General features: G+C 42.0%; 1 protein-coding gene across 6 annotated transcripts in view; it reads left to right on the top strand.

The window, feature by feature from the left end:
• The window catches only part of EML6 (EMAP like 6), a 118,810-nt gene that overhangs the window by 92,488 nt on the left and 3,429 nt on the right, over positions 1-22,893 (top strand). The window contains exons 28-43 of one of the 6 annotated variants that reach the window (XM_030489270.1): positions 4,492-4,506; positions 5,744-5,752; positions 7,337-7,415; positions 8,584-8,713; positions 9,317-9,415; positions 10,655-10,675; positions 11,038-11,211; positions 11,919-12,127; positions 13,607-13,764; positions 14,872-14,986; positions 16,111-16,299; positions 17,820-17,992; positions 18,601-18,763; positions 19,513-19,616; positions 20,771-20,924; positions 21,264-21,364. In XM_030489270.1, coding sequence (XP_030345130.1) covers positions 4,492-4,506; positions 5,744-5,752; positions 7,337-7,415; positions 8,584-8,713; positions 9,317-9,415; positions 10,655-10,675; positions 11,038-11,211; positions 11,919-12,127; positions 13,607-13,764; positions 14,872-14,986; positions 16,111-16,299; positions 17,820-17,992; positions 18,601-18,763; positions 19,513-19,616; positions 20,771-20,924; positions 21,264-21,364 — 1,893 coding nt within the window. The remainder of the gene's footprint in view (positions 1-4,491; positions 4,507-5,743; positions 5,753-7,336; positions 7,416-8,583; positions 8,714-9,316; positions 9,416-10,654; positions 10,676-11,037; positions 11,212-11,918; positions 12,128-13,606; positions 13,765-14,871; positions 14,987-16,110; positions 16,300-17,819; positions 17,993-18,600; positions 18,764-19,512; positions 19,617-20,770; positions 20,925-21,263; positions 21,365-22,893) is intronic. The other 5 variants (XM_030489273.1, XM_030489271.1, XM_030489274.1 and 2 more) reach the window with 5 other exon arrangements.

The raw sequence follows: 22,893 nt of genomic DNA, 5'->3' as shown, positions 1-22,893 counted from the left end.
ACTCAAAGCACATTATCTCTCTAGAAGTAACAAATCATTGTACAATTCAGGAGGAGTTTGACCTTGGGAACTCAGATGTGTCTCCTGAGAAGATTTCAAGTATCTGGTTGGGAGCTGATAGAGGCAGTGAGGGGAAAGCTTTGCAACAACCACCACCCTTCTGGAAAGGAATCAACAATTTAGGAAGGACTCCCCCCCAAATTCATACAAAGACTTACTCTGCTGTCAAAAGAGAGGAGCCAGCAATTCTTGTCCCTTCTCTCCCCCATCATGGGAAAGAGAGTAGGAGGGCAGATTTGACGTAATAATACACAAGATAACTGTGACTTTGAGCAGCTGCTGTTACTACCCAGCGCATGCCCTGTGCTTAGCACAATCCAGCAAGATGGAAAGGAAACCTGTTTACCACTGGTTTTCTCTGGATCTCCAGAGTATTGGGCCCTTGAGCAAACTGGGCAGAGAAATTTCATTATTATAAAGGGCAAAAAACTTATCTATGGCAAGCTTGGGGATAATATTAAGGTTTTTGCTTAGAAAAGAAAATGAAGGCCCTTTATTAAATGTACTTTTCCTGTCTCGTTTATTTACATGATGAAAATAATGATGATTCTCCAAATATCGTGGAGGAATGGAGGAATTACATGATGGATTTTACTTGCAGGACTTGAAATAAATCACAGTGTGGTATTTTTTGGGGCGGACCCAAGATTTACTGTCTCCATCAGCAGTCATAGCTTTAGGATGGAAAAATAACAGGAAAGATGAGGCTGAGGAACAGTTCTAAAATGTCTTGTGGGTGTATGTGCTGCATTCAGTTAAGTAATTAATGAATTGTTGTTTCTCTCTCCTCTCCCCAACCTTCTTGTTTTTCTTCTTCTCCCTCTCCATGTCTGTCCTCGTGCCCTCCCCACATGCCCTTACTTTTCTCTTCCATTTTCCTCCTCTGATTGGCACCCTCTTTGCTCTGCCTGTGTGGTTCAGAAGTGGGGTGCCCGTGGGAGGTGCTGTGGTAGCAGTCTCATGGTGTGGGAGCTCCAGGAGCAGTGCTCCCACACCACGGGACCCCTTGGTCACTGGTGGGGCTGTCCCAGGCCATCCAGGACAAGTGTAAGCTCTGCTGTGTGTTATGTAGGAATTCAGCTTCACTTCAGCAAAGGGATAACTTCTGAACTGGGTCTGGTTTAACTGGCAAAGGCTTTATATGATAAGAAGTAAAACAAGCTTGTGTGAAGACTATATTTATGTTACTAATACAAGAGGCAAAAATATATTTGCATTTGCATTCTACTAACTGCTAACACATATCCTACGTTTGCAGCTTCCATTTAGTTTGATTTGCATGACTCTACATAAACTGAAAACACTTGTAATATACCTGGTGATGGAAAACCCTTTGAAGCAGGTTAAATGTGTAGAAAACAAAAAGCACCATTGGCATGTTTGTCTGGTTGTCTGGTTTCTTAACATACTGGCTTGTCTCACTCTCCATGAGCTGTCTGTCTCAGAGCCTGTTCCCCAGTGTGTTACTATGCATCATTTGTAATCATATGCTCTGATAAAGGGGAGAAGTTAAAGAAGTTAAGAACTTGGATCTTCTCTCTTGAAATATCACCCTTTTGATTATTTACTCCTTTAAAACAACATGATCTGAATTATACAGGTTTTCAAAGTAGCCCTCACAAGTGGTGAGTACAGACCTTTGTACCATAAACTGGATTATTAGGCATATGGTTACAAAATTTGCTCATACGCTTTTACATGCACACTTCTGTGGGTGCAGTGTAAAAGCTTTGAATGTGAATCTGCTTTGTATTCATGTGTAGGAGGGAACTGTTCAAAATGTATCTGGGAAAACACATCTCTGGGGTGGAGAAAATAACATCAGGCTTATTCCAACAGAAACCTGCCATTTGAGAACAAGCAGCATCCTTCGGAATATTCCCTTTTACTTTCTCAACAGCACTATGTCACGTTAATGTATCCTAAATGTATCTGGCAGCATGCTGGTTTCATCACAGTTGTCCCCAAGGCTTGAACACATTGTCAGTGGTATTTTTACAGTCCCCCCCAACCTATTGAACTCTGAGAGTCAACCTGGCATCTCCCACGGGCCAGCACAAAGCTGGCCCAAAGGTCTTTTCCCTTTGGGAGTGTGGAATTGAGGGATGCCAATATTGTCCCAGGGCACAGTGTTTCTCCCTCTGAACTGGAGCAGTCTCTGCACTGAGGTTAAGGTGAAATATTCAACTTTTTTTGAGGGTTGTTGTGTAGGTTGTAGTCCAAGACGAATTGAAGGTTTGGTTTCTGTTATGCAGGGGAAGGATCTGCCTATTATGTTTTACTTCCAGCCCAAAAAGTTCTCTATATGCTATTGGTTGAATATTTTTACTTACACAGTAAGCACAGCTTCAAAACATGTCAGAGATTATGGAAAGAATAAAAAAGCAGATGGAAGAGACTCTTCCCCTCAAACATGATCACAAACCCTCAGAGAAGCCTACAGGAGGAGAGAGACCTTCCAGAATATGCTGAAGTTGGGTTGATTCTGATGCCTTGGTAGTATATGGAAAGAATTCTCCTGCAGTCTCATTACCTGAGGCGATCAAAACCTTTTTAGCTCAAAGACAGACAGTTAGGTTTTGCGTAAAGCAGGTTTCAGTGTGTCCCTTGAAGCTGGTTTGTGCAGCTGATGCTGAAGGAACCTCCAGACAGCCCCATGTCCAGTGTGTTGGGTATGGCAGCCCTCTGTGCAACAGGGCCAGCCCATTTGCAACAGTTGTGTAGATTAACAGCTTTCCAAGATGCTTAGAACAATAAACTTGTTAAAAATGAGGGCCTTCAGATCTCATTCAGAAGTGATTACCCTCCTTACTAATCTGTTTTCCTGCTTGTTTCACATTTGGGGACTGAACTAGAATGACATGCAAATGGAATGCCTTAACTTCCGCTGCAAAACAGCAGTGGCTGCACCACCATGTGCTCTGCAACACCTACTAGGTTTTTTGGTTTTTTTAAAGAGTGCATCAGCATACATGTGAAATCATCAATATTTGTACCCGTGCTAAAGCTTTTTCAGTGCTACCCCCTTAAAAAACAATTTGGATTACAATTGATGTTTCCCTTTAGTTTTGTTTCAGCTTTGCTTTGACCCACTATATGAGAGTGGGGTATTTTCATATTGAATACTGTTCTTTTTGGTTGCCTTGTGCTATCCACAAAATGTAAAGTAACAGCAGGAAAAGGTGCATGTTTAACTCATATCTATGTTGGGATGGGAAAATCTAAGGGTTTAGAATTCACAAAATCTTTTAATCCCCTCTTACGGCTTCAGTTTTGCAGCAGTTTTAGCGCACCTGGAAGTCCCTCTCCTGTCCCTTAGCAGAAGGGTACTTTGAAAAGCTGCTTTTGCATTTGCTCTGAAAGGAACAGTATGTGTTTTTTTAAAACTTGAGTTTTTTTGTTCTGTTGCCCAAACAAACCTACCGATAGTGGATCCTCTTACCTCTCTTTGCACCTTGCTTTCTCTTCCTGGGAGCAGTCCTGCTTGGTTTTGTGTAGCATTCAAGTATGTTCCCTCTCCAGGTAGCAGCCATCTAAATTCATACCTTAGCTTCCCATTTGGATTGTCTTCAGCTTCTTCTCTGCCGATTTCTGTTGAGCCCAGCCCATCACCTTCTCAGTGTCCATCTGTCCCTGCTCCAAACCTCACTGTCACTTTCATGCAGCGCTGTCTCTGAAGATCCCATCCTGTTTCCCATTGGCCTCAGAACAGAATGTTTGTGTTCTTGCCAGTTTGTTACTGGTGCAGACGAAGTCTCTCATCAGAGAGCAGTTATGCCATGTGCTCTAAAAACATGAGCTTGTTATCCCTGTCCCATAGAATTTATCATAACAATTTTGGTCTGTCTTTCTGTCCTTTATTTTCTGTCTAAATGAGTCTGACTTTTTTCCTCCCCTAACTAACTTTGTCTCTGTTTTCTAAGATCACATCTCTTTACTCCCTCAAGCTGCTTCACTCTTCCAGAACCCCATTCCCTCTTCCCCTGACCCAGCTCTCACTATGTCTGTCTGTTGTTCTCTGTCCTGGTGCTGCCTCTTCACCCCACCCATGATTTAGGCTCCTCTTCCTACTCATGAGCCTTTGCCATTTCAGGTCACCTTCTTGCTTAGATGCAAGGGAATAAGTTGTCTCTTGCACCTTTCTCCATGAAGACAGTGGATGATGTTTGTCAGTGTAAATCTGGAGTTAGCTCACTGATTTAAAACCCTGCATACTTGTGTAAGCATATTGTTGAGATAATCATTAGTAACAGGAATTTTATTTGCTGTATTCACGGTATCTAAAGAACTGAAAGCCCTCTAATGTCTGACTGTGTCTTATCTTTCCTGGAACTCATTCACCCCATAATGTAATATAAGCACATTTATTTTAAATGACTGGAAAGAAACCGTTAATGCTTGTATTATGTTTTAACTTGCTTTCCTTTGGAGGCAGGGAATTGTCAAGTAAGTACTAATGCAGAGAAAGCACAGATTGCTGTCCATGTACAATGCAGATTGCATAGGTCAAAAAGGGGAAATACATGTCATTTGCTACAGTGCCAGTTTCTTGTCTTGACACTGCCATCTTCTGTATCAAAATCAACTAGGTGCAGTCTCAGACTTGTTAAAAATGAAATGACTTCTTAAAATGTTAAACATTTGATGTTGCTTTACATTTGTTTTATTAAGATAATAAGGCAGCGAATGCATACATGCGTGTATATATACATGTATATGTATATATGACTGCACACAACATGCTGTTGGTGTGTATGTGAAAAGGTATATAGCAAAGTATACGTGTGTATGTGTATGTTTCCAAATGAGATCTCATGCTTACAACAGTTATGATCAAGCATGTCATAGTGTAGTGTTCTCTTGCTTTCGTAAAGAATCTTGGCTTGCTCTTGTCATAAACTTTAACTGATGTTCCTAGGTAAAGAAAGAAATGTACAAATGATCTGTTTTAAAGTTACACTAAAACAGAAAAAAGAGCAGGAAGCATACAAGAAAATTATTTATTACTTTCATAAGCAAGGTCCTGGTAAATCTGGGCTGCAATGAAATAATGATTTTACTTTGTAAGAGCCTTAAGTTTTATAATAGTTTCCTCCCTCCTCCTCTGGTGACTGCACTGCTATTCGGTCCAGTTGCCACCACTTATGTAATGTGACTTGATTGACCACTTTCAGAGAAAATAAAGGTACTTGTTTCCCTCTGAACAAAAAAGTACAAGCTGTCCCCATGAGCAAGTTGGCCTCCCAAGGAACAATGACGAGGCGAAATCACAGGCTGAACTAGGAGAGAAAACAAGCATCCATTGTGTGACATTCTCAACTGTGCTTATGAGGCTGTTAAGTTCCTACCAGTTTCCATCCTGTCAGGCACCTGAAAATAGACACACGGAATCACATTCTCCTTCAGTATGAAGGATGCAGGAAGCATGGACATAGCTTCCTTTTTCCCTAGATCCTGTAGGATCTTTAGTTCAGAGCATACCCAGGGATGATGTTTCCTAATTTGTGGACTGGTGCACTCTTTAATTTCTGTTTTAGTTCTTGCTGGCATGCTTGAACAGCATGGTTTGTGCCACAAAGGAATGACTGGTCAACTCTAAAAGTGCTTGTGCATGAGTAAAGTGGTCAGAAGTGCACCTAAACTGTATTAAGTTTCTTACTTGGCTTTATTTGCTGCTTACAAGGGGATCAAGGTAACTCTTTCACTCTTCTAATGTCACAAGATCACCTGCTAATGTACTTTGCTAGTACTTGGTGAGTTTGTTTGTTTGCTTGAGAAGTGGGTTAGTTTGTTCACCTCCAGCTTTGTTCTGTCTTACTGAGATTTTCACGCTGCTTACTCCTGCAATAAGTATTCTAGCTGTGCAGCAGTAAGTGCTCTAACTGTGCATTTTGGTAGTTGTTGCCTTTAATACCTTCCATAAAAAAAACACAATTCCAGAAAAAGCAGCTCCCTCTGAGCAAAAGGGATTTAGTTCTTTTGCAATTACTTTTTGCAAAATGTGAATTAATGGGAGTAGAAGCATAAGGACAAGAACAATGTAATTTTCACAGCATATATAATGGATATTGAGTTCACACATTTTTGAAATCTTAAACTGTGGAAATACTTTCCAAATTGGAATGTTTATTAAATAAATGGAGGGCTTTTCACTTTCAGAGCTCCACTATTGTTTAACCCTGTCTCCAGAACCTGCAATTGGAGTTTAAAGGCATGTGGTGAGGTGGGCTTTGTGTTATTAACAGCAGCCCTCAAGTGATGTTTTGGAGAAGCATTTAACCATAATATCTGGTTTTATTCTTTTGCCATCATCACTTCTACCCAAGACCTATTTTCTAAGTGAAACATGATCAAACATGATAAAGAATTTGGGCCAGGTTTCTGTGGGCTGATTTTTCCAGTAACCCAGTGCAACTCTTATGGCTCTGTTCTACTGCTGACGGGGTTAGAATTAGCCCTCGTGAATTTGTTAACATGAATTAGCCCTCATGAATTTCTGTTAACAGAAAGGGAGGATCATTATGCTTAATTTACAGTGCTCATCTACAGTGGAGCAGGCCTTTGATTTTGTAAGGTCATGAACCTATAGAGGCTGAGCTCCTGCTTCTCCTCTTGGGTCTGTGCCTCTTCTTTCTTCCTCAGAAGGATCAATAGTAGCAGCACAGGTTATCTGTCTTGAAAGACCATTTGCACAGGTCAAATTTTGTTTCAGTCTGTGTTCCACATTTGTCTTTTTAGCTACTTCTAGCAACTATAATTATATAAAAGTGCTTTGCTGGCCTCAGTCTCTGTTAACTTCACACAGAATGAATGACTTGTACATTTCAAAATCTAATCATTTCATCTTTAATGTGATTTTGGAGAAGGTTTTCATAAAGTCATGTCAAGGTTTTGTGATGGGGTTTCTCTGAAGCAGCGAGGTTGGGGAAAGGCCAACTGCCAGCTGTGGAAAATCTTTTAGCTCATTTCTGAAAGCAACAATTTCCTATCATTTAGTATTCAAGGAATTTCCCATGGATTTAAATCATGGGGTTTTTAGAAAATGGCATAAGGTGTTTTGCCACTCATCCGCAAAAATCAGTGTTATTTCTGCTCTTTCCATCAACATGCATATGGTTGTAGTTGGTTTGTTGGTTAACTCTAAAAACAGCTAGGCATTAACCTCATAGAGTTGCAACTGGCCATTTCTTGTTGCCATGCAAAACGCATGCTATGGTTTTGGAGGTTTTATTTTGCTTTCAAACTTACTGATTGTCATCTTTTTTAACTGTTTCAGGCCACCAGTTAGCAGAGCTGCTCCTCAACCCGAGAAACTGCAAAAGAACAATATCAACAAAAAGAAGAAACTGGTTGAGGTCAGGCTTTGTACTTTTGCATTTGCTTTAACAGTGCTGGGGGAAGTTCATCTCTGTTTTGAGGGCAGATAAAGTCATATATAGAAGAGAAGAGAAAGAAAATTCTAGGAAGTGCTTTCAAACATCAGGAGATATGATAGACAGCAACCTCTGTCAGAAAGAAACTCAGATTCAGGGTGTTAAAGCTTACCCATAATAGGAAGCTCTTCAAACCCACCATGTGTCTCTCAATTTGAAGGCAGGTAGAGCCCAAGTATATGTGCATCCACAACGGAGCCCATACTCACTATATAACCCCACAGGAAATATTAGAAGCTGCACTTTCACACATGAAAAGTCACATGCAGGATTTTGCGTGATGAAATTTGCTTGGTTACTTTGGAACACACCTTTTCCCCTGAACAGCCTTTTTGAATTTCCACACTATATCCTGAACAACGAATATTCTGTGTTCTATGTGGGCAGTTTGCAACACTTGCTTGGACTGTCACTGTCATTCGAATTGTGCCAAGTAAGCTGTGATTGTGTTTGGGACAGGTTCATTAACTCTGTCTTCTGGGCTATAAAAGCAACTTTAACAACAACCCATTAACCACCACTGTTTTTCTGGAGGAAGTTTCCTTTGTAGTTACTAACAAGTACACTGAAATTACACCTCTGATTAATGTTTTAATTGTAAAGCCTTTGCTTCTTATAAGAACTTTGAGGTCAGAATTTGGTCTGTTAAAATGTGGTAGTTTATGAGAATGATTTTTGAAGACTCTTAGAGTAGAATTAAAGATACTTGCAAAGATACCCTATATAGCTATCAAACTGTGATGGGAAGATGAATAGATTTGGATCTGTTTTGTAAGTTGTATATGTTTTGAAGGGAAATTTACAGCAGCCAGATGAATTATTAAAGAAATAGTAATATAAATGCAGTGCCTTAGTTGACCATTAAAGCATTGTAGATAGTCTGTGAGAATGTGATAATTACTCACCTCAATAAGTGAGTAAAAGAACAGGCTTAACTGATAAATATTGTTAAATTACTGTATTGCCTCTACAAGGTATTTGTAGCTCGTGTGATTATTTTAGAACTGTGCTTATATGATCCAAACTCTGTAATCTCCTTGTTCCTTCTTTCATTTCACTCTTCCTCTTCCTTTTTGTTTTACTTGACCAGGAGCTGGCTTTAGACCATGTTTTTGGATACAGAGGATTCGATTGTCGCAACAACCTCCATTACCTGAATGATGGTGCTGATATTATTTTCCACACAGCTGCAGCAGGCATAGTCCAAAATCTTTCTACTGGTAATTCAACTTGAAACAATATTTGGAGATAAAAAATGCTTTACAAGTAAAATATTTCTGATTGAAAGCCTGCTGCCGAGAAGGGGCAGAGGCAGAAAAGCTGTCACATCTGGTGAACTTTAGGGGCTCTGGTCCTAGCACAGCCTCTGACCCATAGAGCTGGGAAGCGCAGTCCCATCTGCTCCATTTGGGCCCTTGCCCATGGGAGGATAGTGCAAAGCTCAGACTTCACAGACTTTGCTCTCCACTTTGCTTTGATTTACTGGGGAACTGGGACCCTGCATTTGCCAGTTTGGCTTTTCCTTGCAGTTACAGGTTGCTACAGGATGATTCTTGGGCCAGTTCCTGGTTCCCTGGACATAGCTACTTTACCAAATACTGTTTTTCTGTACCTGTACATGTGTTAATGGTTACGTTCATAGTGCATTTGTTAATGGTGCCTGGGAGGGAGAGCAGAGCAGCTGCTGACATAGTTACTGCTCTACCCTCCTCCATCCCTGGAAAGCACAGCGTGAGTGTAGTGACAGGCCAAGTATTCTTTGCTTCAGTGGTGGCTCTTCCTTCAATACTGTTCTGATTAAAACCATGTTTGAATTTTATTAGGTAGTCAGAGTTTCTACCTGGAGCATACTGATGACATTCTCTGCCTAACTGTGAATCAGCACCCAAAGTATAAAAACATTGTGGCTACCAGCCAGATCGGTAGGTGACTCTCCATATAGCAACGTTTTACACAAATCATCAGGGGCACTGATTTATTTTGGGCTTTTCTGTGTTGGAGTTTTACCAGGATATGCCTGTGCTACTGTCTTCAAACCTTCTCTTTGATTTTAAAGAGGTAGTCAAGCTTCAGGATTTTCTTGTGGTTTCAATTTCATCTCTGATTGTGAGTGGTTGGATTTTAGAGTTAATTGTAGGATTATCATATTTCAGAAAGCAAACTTTGATAAACTGCGCTAAGTCATCTAGCTAATCTGTAATCATATGATTTACAGAATTCCCCTTCCTTCCTATATCCAAGACAGCGTTTAGCAGTAAAATGCTTAGCAGTGACAATAAAACAATCAAAATTTCCTATGCAGAATTACAGAAACTGTACAAAAAAGGAAAGAAACAGAGTGAAATCTCAGTGGGAGTTACGGCACGTGTAGGGAGCCTGTTGAGAAACCCTATATATTTATGTGCTTAGTATTTACACACAGAGTCCTCTTAGATTCCCTAGTACCTTTTGCAGGAGTAAACATTGTGTGGGAAATGCAGGATATTTGTCCCAATAAAAAGATCTGTTGCCTTTTACTTAAACCAGCTAAATATAATTAAGTGCATGAAAAAGAAGGGTGTCATTCAAATTCATCTCATCCCAGAAGGAGACTTGAGTACGTACCTTCTGTAATGAATAACTTCAGAGGGGGCAGGAAAATGGCACCTTGACAAACCAGCTTTGCCACCTGCACCCAGGGCTGTCACTTCAATCTGGATGTTGAGTGAACACAAAAATCTGTGTCTTGTCAGAGCTTCTGTTCAAAATACTGGGTTAAAAATACAGGGAAGAGGTGACTGTTACACCCCCTTTCTTAGTCTGTCAGCAAGAGCCCATGAAACCAGTGCTTCTGGTTGTGGTTGAGATTCTGCATGACCACAGATTCGTTCCACTTTGAAATGTAATAGTTTTTAAAAGCTGCATGTCTTTAGCATTTCTTTTAAAACTCAAAGTACTAAATATTGTTGCGATATTTGTATATAAAAACCAATATACCCAAAGAAGTTCAACAATATTCCTGCTTATTTGCTTTGTTGATTTAATCCATATCCATTTTCAAACTTTTAATTTTGTTTTTCCTTCTGGTGCTGATGCTGGCACTTCAGCATTAGAAACATGACTTACTTCACCTATTGTTTTCCCTTGGTGCTTCCTCATTTGCCATTGCTCTCACAATGCAGGTGATATGACAGAATTCCCAGGTAAGGCTGATTCGTTTGTGGATTTTAGTCAGCAGAGTTCTGTTAAAGTCTCATGTTTCCTTGTTGTATCTGTGTGAACCGCGGATACAAATGAAACATCTACAGTTTCTTTTGCATGAGGCTCTTCATAAATGTTATGTTGTTCTTTTAGAACTGTCTTACTTCATGAAATACAATGATTCCCCCTGTGTTTTGCAAGCTATTATGGTTATTTTTTGGTTTTATTAGTGTTAATCTTAAAACAAACCCCCACAACTTCCAAGTGTCTGTTTAGGTTGAATGTTCTTGAAAGATGCCTCTTTTGCACTGAAGCTTTCCAGATGCTGAATTAATTCTCTTTTAACACATCTTTTTGCACATAGGTACAACTCCCACAATTCATGTATGGGATGCTATGAGTAAGCAAACAATTTCAATGCTGCGTTGCTTCCACACCAAAGGGGTCAACTACGTTAACTTCAGCGCAACTGGCAAACTTCTGGTTTCTGTGGGAGTTGATCCAGAACATACTATCACAGTGTGGAGATGGCAAGAAGGTAACTCTGGAAAAGTCATCTTCCTTCAGCCTGACAGAACTGTGTACAGTTATTTGCCTTTCTTTTCAAGTCTTTGGAATAGATGGGTATTCAGAGAATAGATTACTCCAAGTATCACGGCTCCCTAAGTCACAAAATCAGTTAAAGGAGATGGCAAAGTGCTAGATAATATGAACAAGAAAACCAGTTTTAAATGTCTATTATAAATAAAAGTTAAGGAAATAATGTTGTTTAATATAACATTCTATGAAATTAAGGAAAGTATTTTCTTCTTCTTCCTAAAATACTTGAAATTCTACTCTGTAGATAGGCCTTGGGAAGTCATTTCCAGAAAGGAATTATCATCTTTGGAAATGGGGGAGAGGAGAGGGAAAGTGTCCCAGCTCCTAGAAGTGTCCCTGTGCATTTCACCAGATGGCAACTCATTGATGATATTCAAAATTTCTGAGGTGTTATTTCACTGATCAAGGTGACAAATCATGCTGTGAAGTGCTAAATCTGAGCTTCCTAAAACTGTCACATCCAGGGACCTTACAGGTTGCATGAATTAAGATGTTTGATACACTATGTGGGGACGTGCTTAGCTTTCAGCATCTGGGACACAGTTCTCTAGTCCAATACCAGGTCAATTGATTTTATAAAATCATATCAGAGCTTAACTTTGCCTGTAAATTTAACTTATTTTTGTCCTTTCCTAATTAAAACAGGGGCTAAAGTGGCCAGCAGGGGAGGACACCTGGAGAGGATATTCGTGGTAGAGTTCCGCCCAGACTCAGACACTCAGTTTGTGTCTGTTGGGGTAAAACACATGAAGTTCTGGACGTTAGCTGGCAGTGCTTTGCTTTATAAGAAAGGAGTCATTGGTTCCATGGAAGATGCCAAAATGCAAACCATGCTTTCTGTGGCCTTCGGAGCAGTGAGTTCAAATTACTTGCTACAGACTTTTATCATACATTGTCATTAAAACTGCAAGTGCCAGTTTGCTTTGTTGAAACCTCATGCAGCACACCCACTGCAAGACCATGGACCTCTTGCTTATAGTTAAACTTTTCATTCCAAACTTGCACACCTTTACATCCTCTAGGAAGTTTTCTAAGCAGGGTCTGGTTTCTCTGTGAGTGAATGGTTTTTATTGATGTCTGTACTCACCTACAGCATCAGCTGCCATGGCTTTTCTGTCTTTACTTTGCTAGCTATTTAGTGCTTCACTGCTTAACTTAGAAGAATGTGATGTTATTTTGTGGGCAGGCTCTGCTACCTTTTTTTCTGTTAAGAGTATTCGGTACAACATGTGCCAGTGATCCCACTAATGGTGCCAGTGTATTCTGCACTCCAGTATGATCATTAGGGAACCTTGCACTGTGCTTCAGATTTCATTGTTTGTGAAAACAGTACACATTATCAGTGAAAAAGCAGTGTTACCATGATCCTAACTAAGGTCTGAAATAGCTTCTGCTTCATCCAGAAACCCTACAGAAGTAACCTTTTAACAGGTTGGGCATAAATTACACAAATCACCAATTCAAAGAAACCCCTTGCTCCTAATTACTAACCCTGGACAATAGTGCTGATGTGTGAAATGGAGGACTATAAAATTAGGCTCCCAAATCCTCATCTTTATGCCCAAACAAGTGACTGTGTTGTCAAAAATGCTCAAAAACAAAGATTTATTTCTCTTCTGCGGAATTATTCCAGTACAAAATAGGAGTAATGTAATAGACACTAAAGACCCCAAAAATGATTTTAAAAAAGAAGCAGAATGTAATGTCAGAACAAGCAAATTGCTTGTCTGTACTTTTCAAAACCAGCAGATGAACTGGACTTCATTAGAATATGTCATTCATCCAGGGTGCTTTTTTCTTCCCCAAGTATGTGTGATTGAATCTCACTGGCTTCCTTTTATGAGGAATTATGCCATTGCTGTGGTGCATAAAGCAGGTATCAGGTTGAGTTAGTTCTGCACTTCAGTTTAGGCACTTCATTGTCAACATCTGGAAGATCCTGCTTGCCAGTCACCTGTACTGGGATTCACCCTGACACATACTCAAAGAAGAAAGCAGCATCACTTAGAAGTCAGCAGTGGTAACCTGCTGTCCATCTCACCAGTGGGGCCATGGCACAGCAAAAGAAGCACATGCATCTGAGAAGTTGAGATAGATGCATGAGGTGAATGTGTTCCACACAAACATGATTTATAACATCCCAAAGAAACACCCTTAGAGTGCAGTCATTAAACTCATTAAAATCATTCTCTCAATGCAGATGGTTTTCATTCTTACAGTCACTGCATAGTTGACTTTCCTCAGGAAATTCGGTAGCTAAAAGAGCTTTAACTGAAGCTGAACAAAGCTGCTAAGGTATTTATTATATCAGAGATTGCTGCTTTTTGTTGCAGAATAACCTTACCTTTACTGGTGCCATAAATGGAGATGTCTACGTGTGGAAGGACCATTTTCTGGTCAGGCTTGTGGCAAAAGCTCACACAGGGCCAGTGTTCACAATGTACACGACCCTTCGAGACGGACTCATCGTTACAGGAGGGAAAGAGAGACCGTAAGATATAGAACCTTCCTACAGTGCACAGCTTTTCTCTGTCTTACTATGTTTTTAATTTATCCAATACCCTCAACATACACAATGCTTCCCAGGGATAAATGGCATCTGTACTGTAGCAGCTTCAATCTAAATTTGATGTAATGTGCGCAGGTGTCTTAGTTAGTAAAGGACTAATAAGTAGGATACTCAAGGGTCACAGTAATGCACGTTATGCACTAAGGATGTACTGAACCTCAAACTAGTAATTGCTATGAACACCTGCATAAGCTCCTGCCAGGCTGGCAGAAGTGAGTTTTCCTTAATTTTTTAATTCTGGCAAATTACAGACAACCTTTCCCAGTGGAGATAATGATGAGTAAATTCTTTCATTTACTTGAAGCAACAAATTTGCCAAGCTTGTCTTGGCCACAGAGATTTGAGATTAAGTGACAAGAGAACAATTTGTTTTTTACAAATTAGACATGATGCTGTTTAAAACGTGAACTGTGATGGCTTTTACATTATTTACTTTCCATTGCACAGTAGTGAGGTGTCTGTATAGAATCATAGAATCATGGAATAGTTTGGGTTGGAAAGGACCTGGAGATCATCCAGTTCCAACCCCCTACCACGGGCAGGGACACCTTCCACTAGAGCAGGTTGCTCCAAGCCCCTGTGTCCAACCTGGCCTTGAACACTGCCAGGGATGGGGCAGCCACAGCTTCTCTGGGAAAAGTCTGTGCCAGCGCCTCAGCACCCTCACAGGGAAGAATTTCTTCCTTATACCCAACCTAAATCTTCCCTGTTTCAGTTTGAACCCATCACCCCTTGTCCTATCACTACAGCCCCTGATGAAGAGTCCCTCCCCAGCATCCTTGTAGCCCCCTTCAGACACTGGAAGCTGCTCTGAGGTCTCCACGCAGCTTCTCTTCTCCAGGCTGAACAGCCCCAATGTTCTCAGCCTGTCTTTGTATGGGAGGTGCTCCAGCCCCCTCATATACAGTAGAAGGTGATTCGATGTATGTCTTATTATTTAATCAGAAAAATATGGATGGGATTTTCATATGGGCTTTGTTGTAGCCTGTGCAGAAGGAGACGTGGGTAACACACCACCCTTCTTTTCAGCACTAAAGAAGGAGGAGCTGTAAAGCTGTGGGACCAGGAGATGAAGCGGTGCCGAGCATTCCAGCTTGAGACAGGCCAACTCATCGAGTGCGTGCGCTCCGTCTGCAGAGGCAAAGTGAGTGAGCAGCACCCCTGCATGTTGTTCTCAGTGGAGAAGACACTTCTGTGAAGTTATGGGAGGAGGCTCTGGCTGCCTACCCAGTGGTGTGTCCTTACATGTCTTCCTGAGCTCAGGAAGGCTTTTAAGCTGCATGAGGGTCACGTTTCTGACACTTGGGCCCTGCCTTTACAGTCAGCAAGGAAGTGTAGGGACATATTTCACGAGGGCAAGGCCTTGTGTCCCACCTTTCTTTTCAAAAAGGAACTTGGGTACCTACTTAACAAGGTTTGCTTCCCGTGAAACATGGGCACAGTTTAGGAGCTTCACTTGGGCAGAGTGGATCCTAGCTTTGTTTTTTTCCTAAAGTCACAAATAGAACAAGTTACTGCTGAGAATTACTGGTTGACTTTAAGTTTTGCTGAAGTGGAAAACCATAGAATTAACTGAGTAATTTACATGCTAAAGTCACTTTTGCATATACTGAAATAGCACTTGTAAATGTTGTGAAAGGAGTGTGTGATGATGCAGGAGCATTATTTCATATGATGAGTATCTGTCCAACCTAACGCCACATGAAATCATCTCTATTTAACTTCATAAATCAAGTCTCAGGAATTTGACATGCTCTTTGGTAACACCACCACTGAGGAATGTTTTGTTTCTAGTCAAGTAGCCATTGACCGATTTCAAACTGTATCTGTTGATGCCTTTTCCATGTATTTGCAGTTCAGACCATGACAGAGTGGCTAGAGTAGTTGCAAGGTGCTCTTCAACAGTCTAACTGAGCCTAAACGCCTGTTATTATGGCCCAATATTATATTGTTACCTCAAAGGTACAAGACTCACTCTTTGCCAACTTGTATGTAAACACTCTGATCAGAAGTAAAATCCTTAATGGCAAGGTGCAAATCCACCACAGCCACTCAAGAGTAACACCAGAACATGGTATCAGATCCCAAGATGTGAAAGTGTCCGTGATTTACTCTCCTGCTTTTAAGATGCTGCAGGAACAAGTGGTATAAATCAGGATGAGTTATCACAAATGTTTCTGCAATACATTGGTATTCACTGCTATGGATCTGTTCTGTCTGTTACACTGATAACATATATCTCTCATTCTTTTTTTCACCTACAAACAGGGGAAAATACTAGTGGGAACAAAAGATGGAGAAATCCTTGAAGTAGGGGAAAAAAATGCTGCTTCAAACTTGTTGATTGACTGTCACATGGAAGGAGAAATCTGGGGCTTAGCAACTCACCCCTCAAAAGACATATTCATCTCTGCCAGTAATGATGGAACAGCAAGAATCTGGGACCTGTGTGACAAAGTGAGTATGGCTAAATTTAAAAGTATATGATAAAAAATGATCATTTTATGCAACCACGGGGGTTTCCAGCTGTACAATGTGCCAGCTATGTGCACACTTTTGCACAGGCATGTAGAGAGAGCAACGTGTTTCTTCTGGTTTGGTATGGTTCTTTTTATTCCCTGCTCTGTGGTGATGTGGAAGGGTGAGTCCTTGGTGAGGTTTCATTGCTGCTCTTTCCAACTGCAAGCAGTCTGCAGAGAAACACAGTTATGTAGAATCATAGAACCCCAGACTGGTTTGGGTTGAAGGGAGCTTAAAGCTCATCCAGCTCCAACCCCTGCCACGGGCAGGGACACCTTCCACTAGAGCAGGTTGCTCCAAGCCCCTGTGTCCAACCTGGCCTTGAACACTGCCAGGGATGGGGCAGCCACAGCTTCTCTGGGCACAAGTTTAAATGCCCTCATGCTGATGGAGTATCTTTTGTTGTGCACAGCTTATTTAGATCTGAAAGCACAGGCTGGCGTGGATTAAGGAAGCGTTTCAATTCCGTGCCTAGAGACCGGGTGACACAGATTGTCCTGTCACTAGTACACAGATCCTGACACTAAGCTTGCCTTGCTGGCCACGTGGCTCCCTCCTCCTCCTTAGAGCCTTTCTTTAGAACCAGTCATGTACTTCCAGTCCTTCCAGTATCTGAAGGGGGCTACAAGGATGCTGGAGAGGGACTCTTCATCAGGGACTGTAGTGATAGGACGAGGGGTGATGGGTTCAAACTGAAACAGGGGAAGTTCAGGTTGGATATAAGGCAGAAGTTGTTCCCTGTGAGGGTGCTGAGGCGCTGGCACAGACTTTTCCCAGAGAAGCTGTGGCTGCCCCATCCCTGGCAGTGTTCGAGGCCAGGCTGGATGTTGTAGTGTAGTCCAGGATAATTTTTTTTCCGAGTCAAATTTTATAACGACAATAATTTTTAAAAATAACAAATAAATTAAACATTTTAAAAGAATAACAGAAAGGTTTCTGCTTGTGGAAGCCTACATAAACCTTTTCAAAATGCAGTTACCTGAGCTAACAGGGATCATTTTTAATGTGGAAAATGAATAGATTATAAATACAGTCAGATAGGTGAAAATGCAAGAGCATTCTAGTTTGTTTTCACACAGCAAATCAAATGGAAACCCTGCACTGAACAGCAGTTGCAGAAACTACCAAACTCACCTTTCACACAAAATGGCAAACTGATTTTTCAGCCTTTTCTGACAAATAGTGTCCCTTCTGGTGTAAAACTTGGAAGTGACCCTGCAACAAGATGCACACACGAAACTCCCATCTGCGTTACATCTCTCTTTTGAAGTCTGCTCTGTGACATATGCCTGGTGGGATGTGATTTTTGATGTGAAATTTCAGATTTATATTTAGAGGAAACTCTAGACAATTTGGGTTTAATCAATCAGGGACTTTCATCCTGTGCGTTTGGAAGCTTTCCCTTTGCTGGTAGTTCTCCCAGGGCAGGTCTGAGCCTCTTGCTCTTGTTAACACAGAAACTGCTGAACAAAGTGAACCTGGGTCACCCCGCGCGCTGTGCCGCGTACAGCCCTGATGGTGACATGGTTGCCATTGGCATGAAGAACGGGGAGTTCGTGGTTTTACTTGTGAACAGCCTCAAGGTGTGGGGCAAGAAGCGAGACAGGAAATCTGCCATTCAGGACATCAGGTAGGTCAGAGTTTCAGCTGAAGTTCTCTACATGCACGGCCCTCACTCAAGAAAAGGGCCATCGAGTTCCAAGCTGGTGTCCAGATTCCTTATAACTCCATATTGGCTGAAAACTGTGACATCATGAAATGGATTTACTGGCCAGCTACTTGCTTTACATGTACCTATTTTATACCTTTACATATACATATACATGTAAAGTTTATGTGTCTTATATCTTGAATATTCCTGAGATTAATTCAGTTATATCCACTTGGACGTTGCTAGGAATTTGTGCACTGTGGAGCTGGGATTATGGGAATTAATATCACAGACCATTTTAAAATTGCAATTCCTGTTGCTTTCTCACAGAGGAGCAGAGTTACTCTGCACAGTGTGCTGTGTGCTTTATGCATTAACATCAGTTAACTACATATAGTATCCTTCATCTTCCTCATCTATTGAGCATCAAGGTTTGGTTTGGATTTAATCTTGCTATTGATAGAAAGTTTTTGTTGTTTTCCAGTAAAAGAAATCTGTTCTCTTGTATTAACATGAGAAACAAACAAAAAAATCTTTTGCAGGAACAGTGACTCACTTATATCCCCATTCCATGTTTTATTGTGCAGGATCAGCCCAGATAACAAGTTTTTGGCAGTGGGTTCACAAGAACATACTGTGGATTTTTATGATCTCACTCAAGGTACGACCCTGAACCGAATAGGCTACTGCAAAGACATCGCAAGCTTCGTCATACAGATGGACTTCTCTGCAGACAGCAGGTACATTCAGGTATGTCCTGTTTGGTTGTATTTAGTGCGACTTCCCTGCTGTCAGACACATTAACAATATGGAGGTGACAAAGGGTGAGGGAAGCTTTCCAAAGTTGCTCTGAACTTCAAGGTGCCTCTAAGTCTCCCAAAGTAGGCCAGATAACTCGGGTTGCCTTTAGAATGTTCATAGGGTCCTGTAGTCCTCTTTCTAAATACTCAGGTCTTCGCCCTGGGTTCTGCATCTCTGCCCATGGCAACAACATAGCTCAGTTCATTTATACCGAGGTTTAACCCGCTGCTATGAGCAGAGAAGAAAATTAACTATCCCAGCCAAAACCAGGCCACCTTAGTAGATTATTAGTGTGCTAAAGGAAAAGTACTGTATCATTTCAAGGGAAAGGGTGCAACACTGAAAAAGAAATTGTGGATTATACCAATAAAGAAACAGCTCTTCTCCTCCTCCCTTTCCCTAGGATGGGCATTAATATGTAAGGTTTCCTTCTGAAATTTCTGTGATTTAGTAAAATTGGGTTGAGGTAAACCAGAGTACATCACTGAAAGGAAATCTACCAACTGTGCAGCATGTGCATGAACGCCTCGTTCAGTTATCATCCTGTAACAACACTGTTATTACTTCATACTGCATATAATGAATTACAGCTAATTATGGAAGAGGCTTGTTGAGACTATTACTGCTGGAAATCATATAAATATAGAAAATGCTGTCTTTATGGCAAAGTTACCAGCTTTTTCCTTCCCTGCTCTCAGGTATCAACGGGTGCCTATAAGCGTCAAGTGCATGAGGTGCCACTAGGGAAGCAGATAACAGATCCTGCATTGATAGAGAAGATCACCTGGGCCACATGGACAAGGTAAAACACTAAAGAGCAGTGTTCTGCCTGGCTGGGGCAGGTCTAATGCAGAACGAAGGTCAGATTGTGTAAACCAAAGGCTTGAAATGTCCCTGGGGCTTGGCACACCTACGAGAGCACACAAACACTCCCCTTCCTCAGAGCTCTGTCTTTCTACACACTTAGCTTAGCACTTAAGATTTCTATGCACATTTGTAGCTGGTTGGAGTCTGTAGTTATTACTGCAGTAATGCTGAGGGCTGTCATACACCCACAGTGGCTTGTTGCCCTCACAGGGCTCTGCACCACTTCAGACCTTGCTTTCACTGGTATGCTGGTGCAGGCACTACCTTATCCCACACCAACAAACACAAGCAGCATGGGAGGCATGGAAACAGGAGCTGATTGTATTAAGGAGTTGTGGGTATAATTAAAATGCATTCACTGACATGGGTTTATATGGGGCCTTCCCAACATGATTACAAAACTGTGGCTGTGCTCTTACTGTGCAAAGTGGAACAGGCCAAAGGCAGATCTGAGATGTGAGCGGGTGGTAACAGAGGTGGTTGGAGGAGAAAGTAAGTGAGAATCCTCCTACTCCCACTGCTCTGCTACCAAGCATAAGGATCTGCCCCAAATTACTCATTCCTAAGGACTCTTGACAAGACTGTGGGAGTGGGGCAGACACATCTGACAATAAATGTGCAGGTAAATAGGAATTATTATAAAGGAGCTTAATCTAAGGGAAGAACAGGTATTTTAGGAAGTGCTCTACATCCAAATAAGCATCCCCTCATTCAGTAACTTACAGCTAAGAGAACATTGCTGTCAAAAATCCCTGTGGGAGGGTCCCTATGTGTCCATGGGGAAAGGAGGAGACTGTATCTACTTGTATAAAATGATGAGTGGTTCACAGGAGGTAAACCTCAGGATTTATGGATAGAGAGGGTTTAGATTTAGAGGTGATTTTGTGAGTCACACAAAGAAGATGTATTCTAGTGACGTTCTCCATGATGAGATCGCATTCAGTGCCATGATTTAGAGGGAAAAGACTATTCTAAAAGGCGGCAATTATTTATCACTGGGCTGTGTTGTCTCCCCATGCTGTGGAAGAGAGCAGCAGCAAGTAAGAATTATGGTCTAATGCTCTTTTTTTTAACTTGTTTTTGGAACAGCATTCTTGGAGACGAAGTCATTGGAATTTGGCCGCGAAATGCAGATAAAGCAGATGTCAACTGTGCATGTGTGACCCATGCTGGCCTAAATATAGTCACAGGAGACGACTTTGGGCTGGTGAAACTGTTTGATTTCCCATGCACAGAAAAATTTGTAAGTGGATATTTCACTTCAATCTAAACAGCTTGATCTTCCCCATGCTCAGACTCCTTGGTGTATGATTTTAAGGCATCCAAATGTGGGGTCCAGCGGGCCAGCTCCAAGCAGGAATGGCTGCAGGAGCATGGGAGCTGGGTGTCCCCAGGTGAGCAGCTTGGAGGTGATGGAGTAGCCACCATCCAGAACCGGGAAGGGAGTAACACACAGCTCTGGGGTTACTGTGGGCTCAGAACACCGGTACTGCTGGGATGGGATTTGATCTACACGAGGCAGCTCTGTGGCTCTAGTGCCACGCTGCTGTACCAGCCAGTGTGTGTGTGTCCTTCCCCACAGGCCAAGCACAAGCGGTATTTCGGGCACTCTGCTCATGTCACCAACATCCGCTTTTCTCACGACGACAAGTACGTGATCAGTACAGGAGGAGACGACTGCAGGTGAGGTTGATTTATTCTGGAGATGATCCAAGATGTGTTGTGTACCCTTCAGCACCAAACCCACAGCAGCGCTCTGAACACCCCTTTCAGCCCATCAGCAAAGCCTGCTGATATGTGACAGCTTAAGCTTGTTTCTTTAACCCTGGAATTGCTGTATTTTAGGGTCACTTGCACCCAAATCCTGCCACCTTGGCACAACTCACAAGGTGATCTCTACTGGGTAAAACATCTTGCATTTGGGTTCCTGTGTTTAGCAGCATCTGCTTGTAGCTCCTTGGTTTGCCTCCTCCCTGTGGGCAGAGGCAGAGCAGACCTGGTACTGCACTGGCCAGCACCCAGCTCTGAGGCTTTGGGCACCAAGAGGTAGCAGAAGGAGCCTCGGCTGCTGGCACAGGAACCACACATGTGTCTGAAGAACATTCAGACCACTCAAAGACAGCTGCTGGGGGTGTCAGTCACACAAAAATAACTGAATAGCTCCTGCCCAGCAAAGGGTAGGACAGGAATTCCGGCCAAACACAAGGATGGACAGATTTAGAAAGACATTTCAAATAGCAGGAGGCTTCGCAAAAGGTGCCTGAAGTTTGAGTTGGGGTGTTTTGGTTGGGGTTTTCTTTCTCTTTAAAAGGACAGACAATAAATGCACACACACACACATGTGTGATTCCAGGCAGATTCCCCTCCACCCTCACTCCCCACATGTTTTATTTGAGCTTCCAGTACTGCTCAGAGAGGACACAACTGCCGGGCAAAACAGGGAGCAGGAAGGTGAGGAATAAAAACTAAATGTGGTTAAACACAAGCCATGAGAGACTTTTAACCAGCACAAAGTAGAACTACAAAGAAGGGCTTTTTTTAAGAAAAGTGATTTTTTCACTGAAAAGCAACAAAGTAGGAAATGAAAGGGCACAAATCCTGACAGGAGCAAGGATCAGAGCGCTGCATTCAAGCAGCAGGTATTTATAACCAACTGCTTAGTCAGCAGGAAAGATGCCAGCCAGAGACTGCAGGATTGACTTTGCTGCTTTCCAGAAGCAGAAACCTAAATACTGATGTATGTTTGCTGACACCAGGCTCCCCCCTCCCTGCAGGAAGCCTGCAGCAGATACTGGTTCAACACCCTGCAGTCAATTTAACTCTCTCACTGCACAAGATGGGTTGTTCTTCCAACTTAGCATCCATGCTCTTTTGTGCAGTCATGCTGGAAATAAAGGACCACCCCCCTCCCAAATAGATGTTTTCATTTTCCACTTTTGGGGTGAGGAGGGAGAAAAAGAAAGGGGGAAGGGGAAAAGGAGGAAGTATTTTGCTTTGAGAAAGGGGTTGTGCAGTGGGAGCAGGAAGCTCTGTCATGTCACAAAGCAGCTGCATGGGAACAAAGGCTGCATTTACCTCAGTTCTCACCCTGCAGGACACAAGTTACATAAAGTCAGAAAAGCTCTGTTACTGGCTGTTAGGCCAGTAGTTACGATGAGGATTTCTTGATTTACACAGAGTAAAGCAATGGCATTTCCAGGCCTTCACCGAAC

The sequence above is a fragment of the Strigops habroptila genome, chromosome 6, assembly GCF_004027225.2.
Source record: "Strigops habroptila isolate Jane chromosome 6, bStrHab1.2.pri, whole genome shotgun sequence".
NCBI lineage: Eukaryota > Metazoa > Chordata > Aves > Psittaciformes > Psittacidae > Strigops > Strigops habroptila.
This window is presented reverse-complemented; position numbering and strand designations above follow the sequence as displayed.